General features: G+C 42.9%; 1 protein-coding gene across 4 annotated transcripts in view; it reads right to left on the bottom strand.

The window, feature by feature from the left end:
• Window positions 1–539: 539 nt before the first annotated feature.
• STEAP1 (STEAP family member 1) overlaps window positions 540–15,788 on the bottom strand; it is a 111,396-nt gene continuing 96,147 nt past the window's right edge. For all 4 annotated transcript variants that reach the window (XM_030199656.1, XM_030199646.1, XM_030199673.1 and 1 more), the window contains exon 4: window positions 540–1,040. In XM_030199656.1, the coding sequence (XP_030055516.1) occupies window positions 783–1,040 (258 nt within the window). In that variant the 3' untranslated portion in view covers window positions 540–782. The remainder of the gene's footprint in view (window positions 1,041–15,788) is intronic.

Raw genomic sequence — 15,788 nt, 5'->3', positions numbered from 1 at the left:
GAGCAAGTAATAAAGAGTCTTTTAAGCACTATCTCCAGTGTTGGACTCGTCCTTTAGTCAGCCTCTACTCTTGCTTGATTGGACAATTTTGACATAGAGGTTCTTCCTGTTTTTTTGGGAATACATATGTGCATAAATGATGTTTCTGACCGAGCGCTGTTTTATAAGTATGTGCTAATATTTGATGGCACGTACTTTTGCATATGGACATTTACATGGGCGGAATGTGGATGTGGGTGCACATTTACATTGATAAATGATAGAATACTATACTTTGCATGCATTCTTTAACAATCTAGGTGCAAGCATTTATACCAACTCTATGGCTGGTGTAAGTGTTCACACCTAAAATATAGATTCGTATTTGACTTGTTAAAAAGTTGGTGCTTATTTTACCTTGGGGTCCAAATAGGTACATTCTTGGTACCTAAAAACAGGTATCCTTCTATAGAATTATCCTCCATGTGGCTTCTGCTAAATGTATACTGCCTTTGAATGTTAACCCAAGTCGCTTTACTTCTAAAGGGAAATTAAATGGATGGTTTACAAGCCTACATAAAAAGGAAAACGATATTCATGGACACTAGGTTTTTGACATTTTTTACTGTGCATCCTCGTTATGAACTCTAGAGAAAAAAACTTTATTGTACAGGTTAGATGAATGATCCTCCAACATTATCAAATGGAAACAGGAAAAACAAAAGACATTCATACAGAATAATAACTAAGGGGAACATTTTTGAATTTAAGCATAAATGCTGTACATTTCTAAACTAAATTGCCTAGAAGCCATTAGTCATCTCTGTTTGGTCAATCTTTGTGTCTGTTTCCCAGCCACATCTGATCTTCTGTATTCTCTTATTAAAGCATGGCAGGAGAAACAGAGTTTTACAAAACAACACCAGCGCAGGGAGGAGAACAGCTAACATAAAAGTTGGGGGAGTATACCAGACAAATTGATTTATGTCTATCCATTTATTCCAGGCAAATATCAGTGCATGAAGTGTACCCAGCAGCAGTGCTAAATATCCCATCTTGCTCTGAAAAATAAAATAGAACAGAATTAGAATTCTCCATTAATAGGCTTTTCTTTAGGGCAGGATAGGAATTCAACCTATTATAAAGCTAATTTAGCACAGGGGTGTCTGTCAGTACATTCACACCTTGCTATGTATTTTACGAAAGGCTGTACACAGCATGGAGTCTTTTATAAAATTTGTATAAGGACGCACATGAGCACATGCTGGTACATCCAGTAGCAATAGACATTTCAGTAAGAAATACATTTGAAAAACGTAAGAATAGCCATACTGGGTCAGACCAGTGATCCATCTAGCCCAGTATCCTGCTTCCAACAGTGGCCAATTCAGGTCACAAGTACCTGACAGAATCCCAGATAGTAGCAAGATTCATGCTACTGATCCCAGGGACAAACAATGGCTTCCCCATTTCTGTCTGAATAGCACACTATGGATGTTTCCTCCAGTAACTTGTCCAAACCTTTTTTAAACCTAGATACACTAACTGCTGATACGACATTCTCTGGCAGCGAATTCCAGAGCTTAACTATTTGTGGAGTGAAAAAATATTTCCTCCTGTTCATTTAAAAAGTAGTACCATGTAACTTCCTGAAGTGTCCCCCTATTCTTTGTACTTTTTGAAACAGTAAAAAATCAATTTGTGTTTATCCATTCTACACCATTCAGTATTTTGTAGATCTCTATCATATCCTCCCTCAGCCATCTCTTTACCAATCTAAAGAGCCCTAACCTCTTTAGCCTTTCCTCATATGGGAGGAGTCCCATCCCCTTTATCATTTTGGTCACTCTTCTTTGAACATAGTAACATAGTAGATGACGGCAGAAAAAGACCTGCACGGTCCATCCAGTCTGCCTAACAAGATAACTCATATTTGCTGCTTTTTGTGTATACCCTACTTTGATTTGTACCTGTGCTCTTCAGGGCACAGACCGTATAAGTCTGCCCAGCACTATCCCCGCCTCCCAACCACCCGCCCCTCCTCCCAACCACCGGCTCCGGCACAGACCGCACAAGTCTGCCCAGCACCATCCCCACCTCCCAACCACCAGCCCCGCCTCCCAACCCCGTCTCCGGCACAGACCGTACAAGTCTGTCCAGCACTATCCCCGCCTCCCAACCACCAGTCCCGCTGCCCACCACCGGCCCTGGCACAGACCGTACAAGTCTGTCCAGCACTATCCCCACCTCCCAACCACCAGCCCCGCCTCCCGATCCTGACTAAGCTCCTGAGGATCCATTCCTTCGGCACAGGATTCCTTTATGCTTATCCCACGCATGTTTGAATTCCGTTACCGTTTTCATTTCCACCACCTCCCGCGGGAGGGCATTCCAAGCATCCACTACTCTCTCCGTGAAAAAATACTTCCTGACATTTTTCTTGAGTCTGCCCCCCTTCAATCTCATTTCATGTCCTCTCGTTCTACCACCTTCCCATCTCCGGAAAAGGTTCGTTTGCGGATTAATACCTTTCAAATATTTGAACGTCTGTATCATATCACCCCTGTTCCTCCTTTCCTCCAGGGTATACATGTTTAGTTCAGCAAGTCTCTCCTCATACGTCTTGTAACGCAAATCCCATACCATTCTCGTAGCTTTTCTTTGCACCGCTTCAATTCTTTTTACATCCTTAACAAGATACGGCCTCCAAAACTGAACACAATACTCCAGGTGGGGCCTCACCAACGACTTATACAGGGGCATCAACACCCCCTTTCTTCTGCTGGTCACACCTCTCTCTATACAGCCTAACAACCTTCTAGCTACGGCCACCGCCTTGTCACACTGTTTCGTCGCCTTCAAATCCTCAGATACTATCACCCCAAGATCCCTTTCTCCGCCCGTACCTATCAGACTCTCCCCGCCTAACACATACGTCTCCCGTGGATTTCTATTCCCTAAGTGCATCACTTTGCATTTAGGGAATAGAAATCCACGGGAGACGTATGTGTTAGGCGGGGAGAGTCTGATAGGTACGGGCGGGGAGAGGGATCTTGGGGTGATAGTATCTGAGGATTTGAAGGCGACGAAACAGTGTGACAAGGCGGTGGCCGTAGCTAGAAGGTTGTTAGGCTGTATAGAGAGAGGTGTGACCAGCAGAAGAAAGGGGGTGTTGATGCCCCTGTATAAGTCGTTGGTGAGGCCCCACCTGGAGTATTGTGTTCAGTTTTGGAGGCCGTATCTTGTTAAGGATGTAAAAAGAATTGAAGCGGTGCAAAGAAAAGCTACGAGAATGGTATGGGATTTGCGTTACAAGACGTATGAGGAGAGACTTGCTGAACTAAACGTATACTCTGGAGGAAAGGAGAAACAGGGGTGATATGATACAGACGTTCAAATATTTGAAAGGTATTTTCTAATTCTGCTATATCTTTTTTTAAGATACAGCAACTAGAATCGCACACAATATGTGGTTGCACCATGGAGCAATACAGAGGCATTATAATATTATCTTATTTTCTGTTCCTTTCCTAATAATCATCACTTGGGGTTTTGCCCATATATGTGTCAACATTTACCTGTACAACACACAAAACTGCCAGATTTTACAAAACTGAATTTCCAGGAACAGCCAGCGAAGGAACTGAATGATATAACTCTTGTGGTGAATTTTTTTAGGGGGGGGGGGGGTTAAAACCAGTGAGACAAGCACAATTGTCCCCTTAGTCAAAGGGCCAAATCCCAGGTACAAATGAGCAGTTAGCTGACTATGCCTACCTCAGAGCCAGTGTAAACAGGGCCACTGGGGGAGGGGCAAAATTCCCTGGGCCTGACCTCCGGGGGGGGGGGGGGGTGCCTGGGTCTGCCTCTCTTCTGCTCCTGTCGGGACCCGGGTGATTGTGTTAATGCTTTATATGCTTTACAAACTAGAATGCCAACTAGTGATGTCAGAGTGGGTGGAGCTAGTAGTAGTAACTGCTAGATGGGTCTGGCCTTTCACCAACTCCTCCATCAGCCTAATGCTGAACCCTCTGCACTCCCCGAGAAATGCCAAGTTACCTAATTGCAAGCTGGAGATTTTGTGACAATTCTGGATTTCTGAACACTCAATCCTGGTACATTATGAGACTTGTAGCACTGATTCAAATCCCACAGTGCTTTGGGATGTAAGTTCAAAACCAGGACTGTCCAAAATTTCCAGTCTCAACTGGGTAACTTGGTATCTCTGTTCCCCTCTTCTGAATTTGGTATCAGGCCACTTGGAGCAGTTAGTCCTTCCTCCAGGTTGCACTTTTAACATTAGGTGTGCACTTGAGCATGAGCTGTTGGAAAAGAGGAAATAGCCTGGCGAACTGTGGCTGCTACTTTAAACTATAAAATTGAGATGGGTAGTCAATGGGGAGAGGGAGAAATGATCTGGCAACTGAACCATCGTCTGTGGGATTTACTATGTGGGCTGGAAGCAGAAGGAGAGATAGAAATAGGACCAGTGGGCCAGAACAAAACAGAAAGAATAGAGGAACTAGGGAGGATGCGGCTGTGATGGAAGGATGGTGGGGGGGGGGGGGGGGGGGAGAGTGTCAAAACTAGGGAGTAGGGGAAAACAGTGGTAGGTGGAGCATCTGGGTGAGAGAGAGAGAAACTGGTGGGAGGAGAGAGGGACTGATGGGAAAGAAGACTGTGAGGTGGTTGGTGAAGATGGGCTTGTGAGAAGAGAGGGAGACTAGAGGCGACAGGTTTGAGGGACAGAAAGTGGTGGAAATGAACTAGGGGGAAGTAGATAAGGAGTTTGCTGGGCCATATAATAGAAACCCCTGCATTAAAGCAAATATTAACTCCACTAACCCTTCCTTAAAAAGGAGTCTGGAAATTAAATTCATGATTCAAAAAACACCAATAAACCCCTATTTTTTTACCCTCTCCAAGCACTTACATTACTGAAAAATAAACATCTAGAATTCTCTTTAACCCCCCCCCCCCCCAACTAGGAACAGAAGCCATAAATATAAAGATACTTAGAGGCAAATTTCAATACGTACATCAGTCATTTCATTACTTTGAAGAAGTATCCATACATTTATAATAGTTATACATACAGAACAATTATCAAAGCATTAGAATTATGTGTAGACATGGGGGTCACATAATGGTCTTCTTGAACAAACGCTCCCCGTCTGCTCTCCTCTCTCGACCCCTCAGATTTCACTCTTTTTTGTGTCTGCTGCACTTTATACTGTTTCAAATTTTGGCAATTAAAATTGCCTGCCTCGTCAGTTATTGTCTCCCTGGCTCCAAACCCAATTGCAATTGACAAGTGTATACCGCTTAAAACTCCACAGCTGCACAAGGAATGTGGCAAGGCTGGACATTAGCACATGCCCATTATTGGGAAAAAAAAGTAGAAAATTGGGGTGTTTACAGCCACAGTAAAAATAAAAATGGCCTTAGCACGTAGGAAAAACCTGCTTAAGGTACACTAAAGCCAATTTTTACCACAGCTTTGTAAGAGGGACCCCTATGTTTCCTCTTATAAAGTACAACCTAATCAAGAACTTGAGACAGGACAGGGATTGGTTGATGGAGATATGGTTGATTTAACAGCTTTTTTGGAGTCTTCTCATGATTATGTTACTTCAAGAACTACTTTGTTGAGTACTTGTATTAAAGAAGTTGATAAAGTTACTATACATAGGGGCTCATTTTCGAAACAGAAGAACATCCAAAAAATGGCATAATAGGCAGATAAACGTATTTCTTGCAGAAAAACATCTAAAGCACATACTCAGAACAACAACAAAAATCCCACCCAAGTGTGCTAGTTACTGAAAAGAAGATGTTCCCAGAGGGGACATTTCGGGGCAGTGTTACGTGATGAACATTTATTGCAGATAACGGATAGCAAAATGACTTCATAGGATGGAAAGAAAAATGCTGAGAATTAGACACTTTGGGAGGCTAAGTTCCATAGGTTTCTATGGAACTTTGGGAGGCTAAGTGCTTTGAAAATGAGCCTGTATGGCTCAGTTCTGTACCATAGACCACTTTCCCTTGGTCATAGGTGTCATTGACTGCACACACGTCACACTCAGACCCCCTGGGCACAGGAGGAGACCTATAGGAATTGAAATCATTTCACTCCATGAACATGAAGGTTGTGTGTGATGCCCAGGGGAGACTGGGGATTTGTGTTTGGGAGCAAAAGGCCCCTACATAGAGCACTATCTATAGTACTACATGGCACTGTACAACATAGCTATATAGAACTATAATATGTGGCACTACAAGTCAGAGAAAGGCTCATTCAAATATCCTGATACATGCTGGGATAAAGCCTACCATACAGACTATAGACTTTGAGTCAGAGGAGTCAAGGACTTCAGAATTTTCCTTGCCAGCTGGACTAATGCAGTGCTGGGACAACACCTGCATATTGTTTATGGAACCATGACTCATGGTTAAGATGAGGCAAGTGGGACAGTATTGTGACTTTTCAAGTCATAACATCTGGAGCAGACCAAGTTGATAAACATCAAAGGTTGTGCAGCAGCAGCAAGGCCAGAAGGCATGTCACTAATCCAACTGCAGCCTGCAACCTCTGCATATAAGAGGCTCTTAGCTCTCCTTTGGACCAGAAGTGCTATCCCTGCTCTGCTTGCTTAACTGATCTGTCTGAGGAACATTCTGCCACCTGCTGGACATTAAGTGCCATTTCTGTCCAGGTTGTATAGTTGCAATGGCTGGACTAGAAGCCTACCTTAGGGTTCTATGTGCATTTGCTTTAGCCTGAATAAAGAAAAGGTTGTCTTTGTCATTATTCTTGCATCTCTTTCACTGATTCTGCTGCTTAGTAAATAAATAAGCAGTGTAGTTTTATAATACCTTTGGGTGTTGTGTCATTACTTGTTAGTATATTTGGGCAAGGCCTCACAGTCATCAGTCCATCCTGCTGCCTGCCTCTGTTGTACCCTAGAAATCTAGCCGAATGACTGATCTGTTGCGGGAACCAGCAAGGGAGTGTCTGCTGCCCCTGAGGGACCTAGCCTTACAGTTGTCCCACTGGCCTAGGGTGCTGTGGATCTCATCCTTGAATGCCTGGATAGAGGTTACTTGCTTGGCAGGGTGGTGTGGCCCCTTGTGGAGTGTGTTGCTGCAGGACTGTTGGCCTCACTGCTTCCAGTTGGAGGCTCAGGTGCTTGCTGTATGGGCAGAGTGCTCGCCAAGGCTGCCGTGTAATCCTGGAAATCATGCTGAATCCCCAGAAGTTTCTACCAAATACTCTGGGCTGCCTTCCGACTCTCCTGCTGCATGCTTTGCAGCAGCTGCACCCATTCCTGTTGGACTTGGAGCCCCTCATACAGCAGTTGTAGTTTTTGTTGCAGGTAGTCTGCCAGCTGCAAATTCTGTGCCAGCAGTTTGTTGGCACCTATCACCTGTGGCAGTCGGGTCCCCTGTGGGCCGGCTGTGCCTCATAATCTGCCTCCTCTGCCTCTATTGGACCATCTGCAAATGCAATGGCGGGGTGGTGGGTTCCAGCAGTAATTGCTCCTGCTCTTCATCCCCTTCAGGCAGTTCCTGGCTGGTGTCCTCGGCCTGCTTCTTCTCTCATGGTGCCCTCCTATGAGCCCTCAACAGCCACCGATTCACCCTCCTCCTCCTGATGTGCCTGCATTGCCTGATGGCTGCTAGTTCCCAGCTCTCCATCAGACTCTGTCTCCTCACCTGCATAGGTAAAGTAAAGGAAATATGTTTGTTGCACTAGCTAACCTGGCAGTCTGCTGCAGCCTTCCTGAATATACCCCTCCATGTGCACTTAGAATATCATTGTCACAAAATTGTATGCCTCTACGTCCAATACTGTAGGAGCCAAGGGGTATGGTGCACTGTGTACCTCAGAAGCCAGGGTGCCAGACAACCACACAGCCAGGTGGGTACAAAAGGAATGATAGTGGAAGTGGTGTGGAGGACACAGTAAGAGGAACACAGAGGGGTAGAAAGCAGGAATAGACACTGGTGTGATGGGCCTAGGCCAGGGGTAGGCAACTCCGGTCCTCGATAACCGCAGGCAGGTCAGGTTTTCAGAATATCCACAATGAATATGCATGAACTTGATTTGCATACACTGCCTCCATGGTATGCAAATCTATCTCCTGCATATTCATTGTGGATATCCTGAAAGCCTGACCTGCCTGCGGCTCTCGGCAACCGGAGTTGCCTACCCCCTGGCCTAGGTAGAGTAGAGAAAAGAAGGTGCCTAAATATTTCTAATACAGGGGCCCACCACCCAGCAAGCTGAGTGACCCCCGACCTGCCCACTAACCAGTACTCCCTGTTTAATTGTTGGGACAGGGCGCCTGATAACCAGCCTTTCAGCATATACTTTGGCGTGCCTTCTTATCTTCTCCCCCACCTACCTGAGAACCTGTATTACACATGGAAGTGCTATCAATGAGGCCTCCCATACTGTGTCTGCTTGAGGAAGAAAGGATGATACAGAAAGAACAGCCAGCACATCTTTGTTGGCCCAAACTTAGTTATAATTTATTCAAACTTACTATACTGCCTTTTTCTGAGAAAAAAAAAAACCAGGTCAAAGCGATGTACAAAGTAAATAAAAAGTTAAAGGAAAGGAAACAGAACTCCATTGAATTAACAGGGTAGAAAACTATTGTAACCAAGACCGATCACTCCAATAAAAACATTCACTAAATCATTAAAAAGAGGCAAATCAAGTCAGATGGCTGAGAAACTCAATCTACCTAGGTTGAAAATTAAAAGCTAAAATGAAAAAGTGTGTTTTTAGCAAAAACTTACATTTGTGTAATGATAGTTCTTTACGAAGAGAGACAAGTAAAGAATTCCACTAAAGAGGAGCAATAAAGTAAAACTCTGAATGGCAGGTCAATTCCAAACGTATTCATGAGGGCAGAGACCATTGGTCAAAAGTAGAACATAAAATATAGCCAGAAATAGTAGAAGAAATTAAATTGGACAAATAAGGAGGAGAACTTTCAAACAAAGCATGATGCGAAAGTGAAAGTATTTTGAATTGCCATCAGAACTGGACAGGAAGCCAGTGAAGGTTCATAAATAAAAGACTAATGGTGGTCAAATTTTGAAACTTTACATAAAAATGTTGCTGCAGTATTTTGGAGAAGTTGTAACCTTTGGAGCAGAGGAATAGCTTTGGGGGGGGGGGGGGGGCAGGGGACCAACCATTCCCCCAAACAGACTTCTGCCGGCTCCGGTGCCTATTTTTTAAAATATGCCGGAGGCAGCCCACTCTCCTCTTCCCCCGTTCCTTCAACCTGGCTATGCTTCTGCTTTGGAGCTGATAGTGGGGAGTCCCTGCATACACCACATTGCAGTAATCTAGCTTAGAAAAAGAAGAGTAATTATAAGGGAGTACAGTGTCTGAAAATCAAATAGATGAGAAACAGTACGAGGACGTCTGAGAACCAAAAAAACTCATCTGAACCAGCGAAGATATTTGCACCCTGAAAGATAAAGCTGAATCAAAAACACCACCCAAATACTGAAAAGAGTGAACTGGCTGTAATGGAGAATCCCAGAGCATTACCAGGTTTTAAATGTCCAGTGAACCAACAAATAGTGGTCTTGGACATATTCAGAACCAATTTATGAGTTGCGTACAGGAAGCCACTTTCCCCATACAATCTCGAAAATAAACATACGGTGATAATAGGCAGCACAAGTTCCTGAAGCCATGAGACAGGTGAAACAGTGGCCCCATTGAACATAAGTGCCGTTTTACAAATGATGCCATTGCTTTTCTGGCACTTTAAATCACCTGATTAGTTTATAAACTTGTTTCATGCTCTGTAAAGGTTGGAACATAAAAATTTTAAACAGGAGGAGTATTTAGCCCGATGATAGAAACAAGAAACCGGCAGAAGTTAAACTGGTTGTAACCAAGGATTTTTTTTATCCTAGCGGTTTCTGAGGTCTCTTTCTCCTTCATATTAATTGATCTTTAATTCTGTTCAAACTAGTGCCTATTATTGCTAGTATAGATTTACCACAATACTGCACTAATGTTTACTGCACTTTTGATTTTTTTTGTAATGGAGAATCCCAGAGCGTAACTGGAACAGAGATAGGCTTTAAATGCCAAGTGAACCAACAAATAGTGGTCTTGGACATATTCAGAACCCATTTATGAGTTGCTAACAGGAAGCCACTTTCCCCATTCAATCTCGAATTGGCTATAGATCAGTAAGATTAGATGGAGTTGGAAAAATAAGTACAATGTTTGTGTAAAAATGAGTACTTATTCCACATTCCTGAACCTCACCCCTATGGATGCTGTACACCATGTACTCCATATGGGTGAGGTTCACGGTGTCTGCACCTGGTAGGTTGGCCCCAGCCTTGCGCCTCACATATCTCTTCAGCTGCCTCCTTTTCCTTTCATTTCCTCTATATCTCTATGTGCATGGTAGACCGCATTAAGCTGTTTTATTTCCCCTGCCATAGCGGCTGCAATATGCTATGTAAGTATGTGTCATCTCATAGGTTGAAGGTTGGCTTCAACACATTCTAGTAGATATGGGGGTTGTGGGCACACTATATTGAGGGTAACTGCCTACTCAGGCCTTGATTGGGGACAGAGCTGTTGAAAGGGTGCTGTCTGTGGTATTTGTGTAGGGCCCTGAGGTGCGCCCTCATGTGCCAGATCAGGGCAGGATCTTCTTGCCAGATGTGCCTGTACTGGAGCCAGAGAAGCTCAAGGTCCCTGTGTATCCCAAAGTGTCTGCAAAACACAAATTGGTAGAGACTGGGTTCAGGTGATGGGCCTTCTTGGAGTCACCTACATTATTATGTTTGACGTGTTGTGCCATTCTCCTCACATAGCTTGTGACTGACGGTAAGAGGCAGATTGGGGGGTGGGGTGGGGGTATGCATTACACAGGCACAAGTGAGGTGGCCATGGGGACAGAGGGTGGGATGGTGGCTTTTCTGTGGAGCATGTGCACTGTTGCTAGGAGGTAGGGATGGGCAGTAGGGTAAAGCAGGTATGCCTTTGGGCAGCTCAATATACTTTAGTGAGCTGCTGCCAACGTTCCCATCAGTATATAGGCATGGGCCAGGTTGAGGGGGGGGGGACAGATATGTGCAGCCTCTCATTTTATCATTGCACGGTTAGTGGAGGGGGCCCATAATTGGATATTCTGTACATTCCGATTTCAGCTATGTTTATGTTTATTGGGGCATTTGATATACTGCCTTTCATAGCAAATCAAAGCAGTGTTTTTTTCTTTCTTATGAAAAAGCAATAGCATATATTGCAACAACAAAGGTACCTCAGTGCATGTGACCCTGCCTATGTATAGTGCTTGCATTTGAGTGGTGCTGTGATCCTCGGGACCAGTGCTAGGGTGCCTCTGATGGTTCTCCATGCCCTCATGGAGATGTTGTGGGAGGGCAGGTAGTGGTGGTATTTAAATATATGTTTTTTGTGCCTGAGGCACAGTAGAACCAGGAGCTCTGTCTCTGGAATAGTGAAATTGGGCTCCTAGGCAGAGACATGAGTGTGCCCACTGAGGACTGTTCCTCCACGTTCAGAGGTATGTATGCATGTTTTGCACATAGAAGGAACGCCCTGCCATTGCCATGGACATTTTTTCAACTCTGGGACCAGTACCACTGTTGCACATTTTGCGTAGTGTATTTTTGATTGGCGGAAACATTTATCTCCTGACGTCTATGATGTTTTTAGTGCGTTCTCTTTTAAAACGTTTTTTTGTGTGTGTGCATTTCTGAATATTGGAAAATGTTTACTTTTTTCTTCCATTATAGACCTGTGCTTTTAGACATTTTCTGATAAACGTTTATTTTGCCATTTGAACTTCATATTGATAATGCCCCTCCACTCTTTTTTTTTTCAAAATAACTCTTTTTTTCTGAGGTCAAAAATTAAATGTTTTTCCTGATGTCTCCATATCTACTGAGGCTTATAGAAAACAATTTTTGTCTGTTCATCTATGGTATTTTATTAAGGGGCTACATTTTTTTCTTAAATTCCCAAAATGTTCAACTTATTTTCCTGATATTATATTTGTCTTTTTGATCTATTGCAGTTAGAGAATTTCCTGATAATGTAGTATTTTGTAACTTTTATATATTGATGGGATGTGGGGGTTAGTGATAGCTATATTAAGCCCTTGATTATTGCCTTGGTTTTATCTTGATTGGTGGTATTCTTTTCTTCCATCTTGAGGACTGAGATTTGGTTTTTATTTTTTGTTACATTTGTACCCCGCGCTTTCCCACTCATGGCAGGCTCAATGCGGCTTACATGGGGCAATGGAGGGTTAAGTGACTTGCCCAGAGTCACAAGGAGTTGCCTGTGCCGGGAACTGAACTCAGTTTCTCAGGACCAAAGTCCACCACCCTAACCACTAGGCCACCCCTCCACTCAATTTGTGTGTTAATTGTCTTCTTATATATTTCTTGATGTGATGTATCTGTGTAAAGTTGTGCCTTTTTTTATTGCCATTTTGCAACACTAAGAGGAAGTCGGCAGGGAATAAGAAAGCAGTCCAAGGTACCATGACTGCAAGTTTAAAGTACTAAGTTGAGAAAAGTAGCTAGTGAGAAGGGGTAGATATGATCCGACTGAGAAACACTGCTACTGCTTGGGCTGGAAGGAAAGGGAAAGAAATTCTACTCTGGATTTTGAGGAAAATTAGGTGGGACTTTAATAATGATGTGATTTTTGTGAAATACTTTCATTTTATCAAGTTGTATTTTTATCTTTCATTTTTAGGATTTTTGTTCTGTATGGATTGTTTTTGTTTTATTATTTGATTATGTATGTTTTTTTGTAATTTGTCCTGGGCTGTGTTGGGAGCATAGGTTAAATATTGATATAAATTATGTCATCCAGCTATGATGGAAGCAGCTGAATAACATCATCAGATTGCAGAGGGTTTTTCTGTTGCAATCAAAAACCTCAATTTCCCCATTGGAAGTGTTTTGTTGAGGTTTTTAGGTTGCAACCAAAAATCAGGAGCTCTGTTTCTATTGCATGCATATGTAATTTAAACCAGCTGGATCACTTAAATATATACCTTGTTTATCTAGACAGATAGATGGATCAGGTGTACTTAGAAATGAACAAAAACCTGAAGAGTTTGCTTTGACAATTTTGAATTTGCATGAAATTGAAGTCTTGGGCAAAAGAGGTACAACTTCTAGTGTGGAATAAAATTTAAAACCAACGAGGAAACAGGAAACAAAAACCCTACATAAAGTCCAGCAAGCGTAGAAAAGTAGAGGTGGACCAAAAAAACTTCCAGAACACAATAGTAAATATAGAAATAATTATTAACAAAGCATCTCACAAAACAGGACCTTTTTGTGTTTTTTTTTTTGTTTTTATTTCACAGAAACAATAAGCAAATTTGTGCAGAAATAACACTATGGAACATAAGAACAGGACAAAAGTGCCTTTGTTCAAGATTTTACTTGCACAATTAAATTGTGCATGTTTTGTTTCAAAGCAATGCAAGCAAAACTGACTGGCAGTTTTTGTGTGCTTTTTTTTTTTTTTTTTTGCTTTGCCTTTGCTTAATACTTAAATCTGACCCTAAGCCTTTGGAATGTAGTTCAAATAAAGACTGTGCAGTTCTTGTCTTATAAACTTACATCAGTGCTTGTCAATTTTGTGGCTGTGACTCCATAAAAGCAGCCAGATAAAATTGTGAGACCCCCAGAGGTGCAGAATAATGATGCACCTATGGAGAGCCTACTCAAATGTGGGTTTGTGACCGCATATATGCTGAGGTTTATGGGCCTGTCCCTATATGTTTGTGACTGAGACCACGATGAAGTTAAGAGGGAATAGGATTAGGAGGAATATAATCACGCAATCTTCATCCATTCCGACACTCCACTTATACCTCATACGATCACTATACAACTTTGTATTTGTTATCCACCGACTGGGCAAACGCCTTTGACGGTACTATGTAAGCCATATTGAGCCTGCAAATATGTGGGAAAATGTGGGGTACAAATGCAATAAATAAAATAAATACATTTATTTATTTGTTACATTTATATCCCACATTTTCCCACCTATTTGTAGGCTCAATGTGGCTTACATAGTACCGGAGAGGCGTTACATACTCCGGTGTAAACAAATACAAAGTGATGTTGTGATAAGATAAAGTTCATGTGGCACAGCCACACTAGGGAATCGTACAACTAAAGAGTTGTGTTATGTTCATTACGTTCTTTAGTTTTGTTGTGATGCAAAGATCAGGCATTTATGTTGGATCGGTAGGGTATGCCACAGGTTAGTTTTTAGTGTTTTCCGGAAGTTTAGGTGGTCGTTCCTAGTTTTCAAGGCTTTTGGTAATGCGTTCCACAGTTGTGTGCTTATGTAGGAAAAACTGGATGCGTAAGTTGATTTGTATTTGAGTCCTTTGCAGTTTGGGTAGTGCAGATTTAGATATGTTTGTGTTGATTTGGATGTGTTTGGGGTCCTGCTTCACAGTTTGGGAAGCTCTGACTTACAGGAAGAAACCTGAATAACTTTTCTAGCAGGAGATAAGGAGAACTGCCAGCATTGTGGTATCAGATTGGAAGCAGTAGAAAACAGTTACCATCTGAAGGTTGTGACATCTATTGATATAAGTAGCTAAGTCATTCACAAATAGACATTTAAATACCTCCAAGGTATAAATGCACAAGAAGCGGACCTTTTTCAAAGGAAAAGAAGCTCTGGGATGAGGGGTCATAGGATGAGGATGAAAGTGGATAGACTCAGAAGTAATCTAAGGAAATATTTCTGTATCTCTGTATGGATTAGAGAGTTGCACGGGGACAGAAATATTACCCATCCCCACCTGTCCCCACAAGAATTTAATGGTACATTAAAAAATATTCCAGTTGGCTCTCTCAGTCTGTCTCTGGGTTCGAGCCGCAGCACTGCAGGCAAGGAAGGAAAAGAAGTTGGAACTTGGAACACTGATGTGCACATGTAAGACTTGCCTCTGATTCACTAGCACTGTGTGCTGAGAGGTCGCCACATGCATTCGCCAGTAGGTCAGTTACATCTGATTCTTCTGCCTGTGTCAGCTTAGCTGAAATTGGGTGGGGGAAGAGGGGGTGGTGGTTGGGAGGCGAGGATAGGGGAGGGCAGACTTATACGGTCTGTACCAGAGCCGCTGATGGGAGGCGGGACTGGTGGTTGGGAGGCGGGAAATACTGCTGGGCAGACTTATATGGTCTGTGCCCTGAAAAGGACAGGTACAAATTCAAGGTAAGGTATACACATATGAGTTTGTGTTGGGCAGACTGGATGGACCATGCAGGTCTTTTTCTGCCGTCATCTTCTATGTTACTATGTCAGAGTTGAGGTCTGTGCATCAGCCCGGGAGCAGAGAGGATTAATAGTAACATAGTAAGTGACAGCAGGTAAAAACCTGAAAGGTCCAGTTTGCCCAATAGTCATGCTCATTATCAATTCATAATTAAATCAACAATGAACATGATATTATATATTTGATTATGGTCTTTCTTTGGCGTTTCTGGGACATAGACCATAGAAGTCCACTGCTGGAGTTGTCGTCGAAGCCCACTCTAGCCTATTTGTCTTCTCATTTGCAGGAAACAGATCGTAAACGTTTGTCCAGCACTGTCCTCATGTTCCAGCCACTAAAGTAGCTGTCCAATCCCTTTTCAGCCCATCCGAAACCAGATTGCCATATATAGGACACAGACCATATAAGTCAACCGGAGTCACCATCTAAGCGTCATTCGACACATCCACACACATGCAG

This window comes from Microcaecilia unicolor, chromosome 1 (assembly GCF_901765095.1).
Source record: "Microcaecilia unicolor chromosome 1, aMicUni1.1, whole genome shotgun sequence".
Classification (NCBI taxonomy): domain Eukaryota; kingdom Metazoa; phylum Chordata; class Amphibia; order Gymnophiona; family Siphonopidae; genus Microcaecilia; species Microcaecilia unicolor.
Note: the sequence above shows the minus strand (reverse complement) of the source record. Positions and strands in the feature narration are given on the sequence as shown.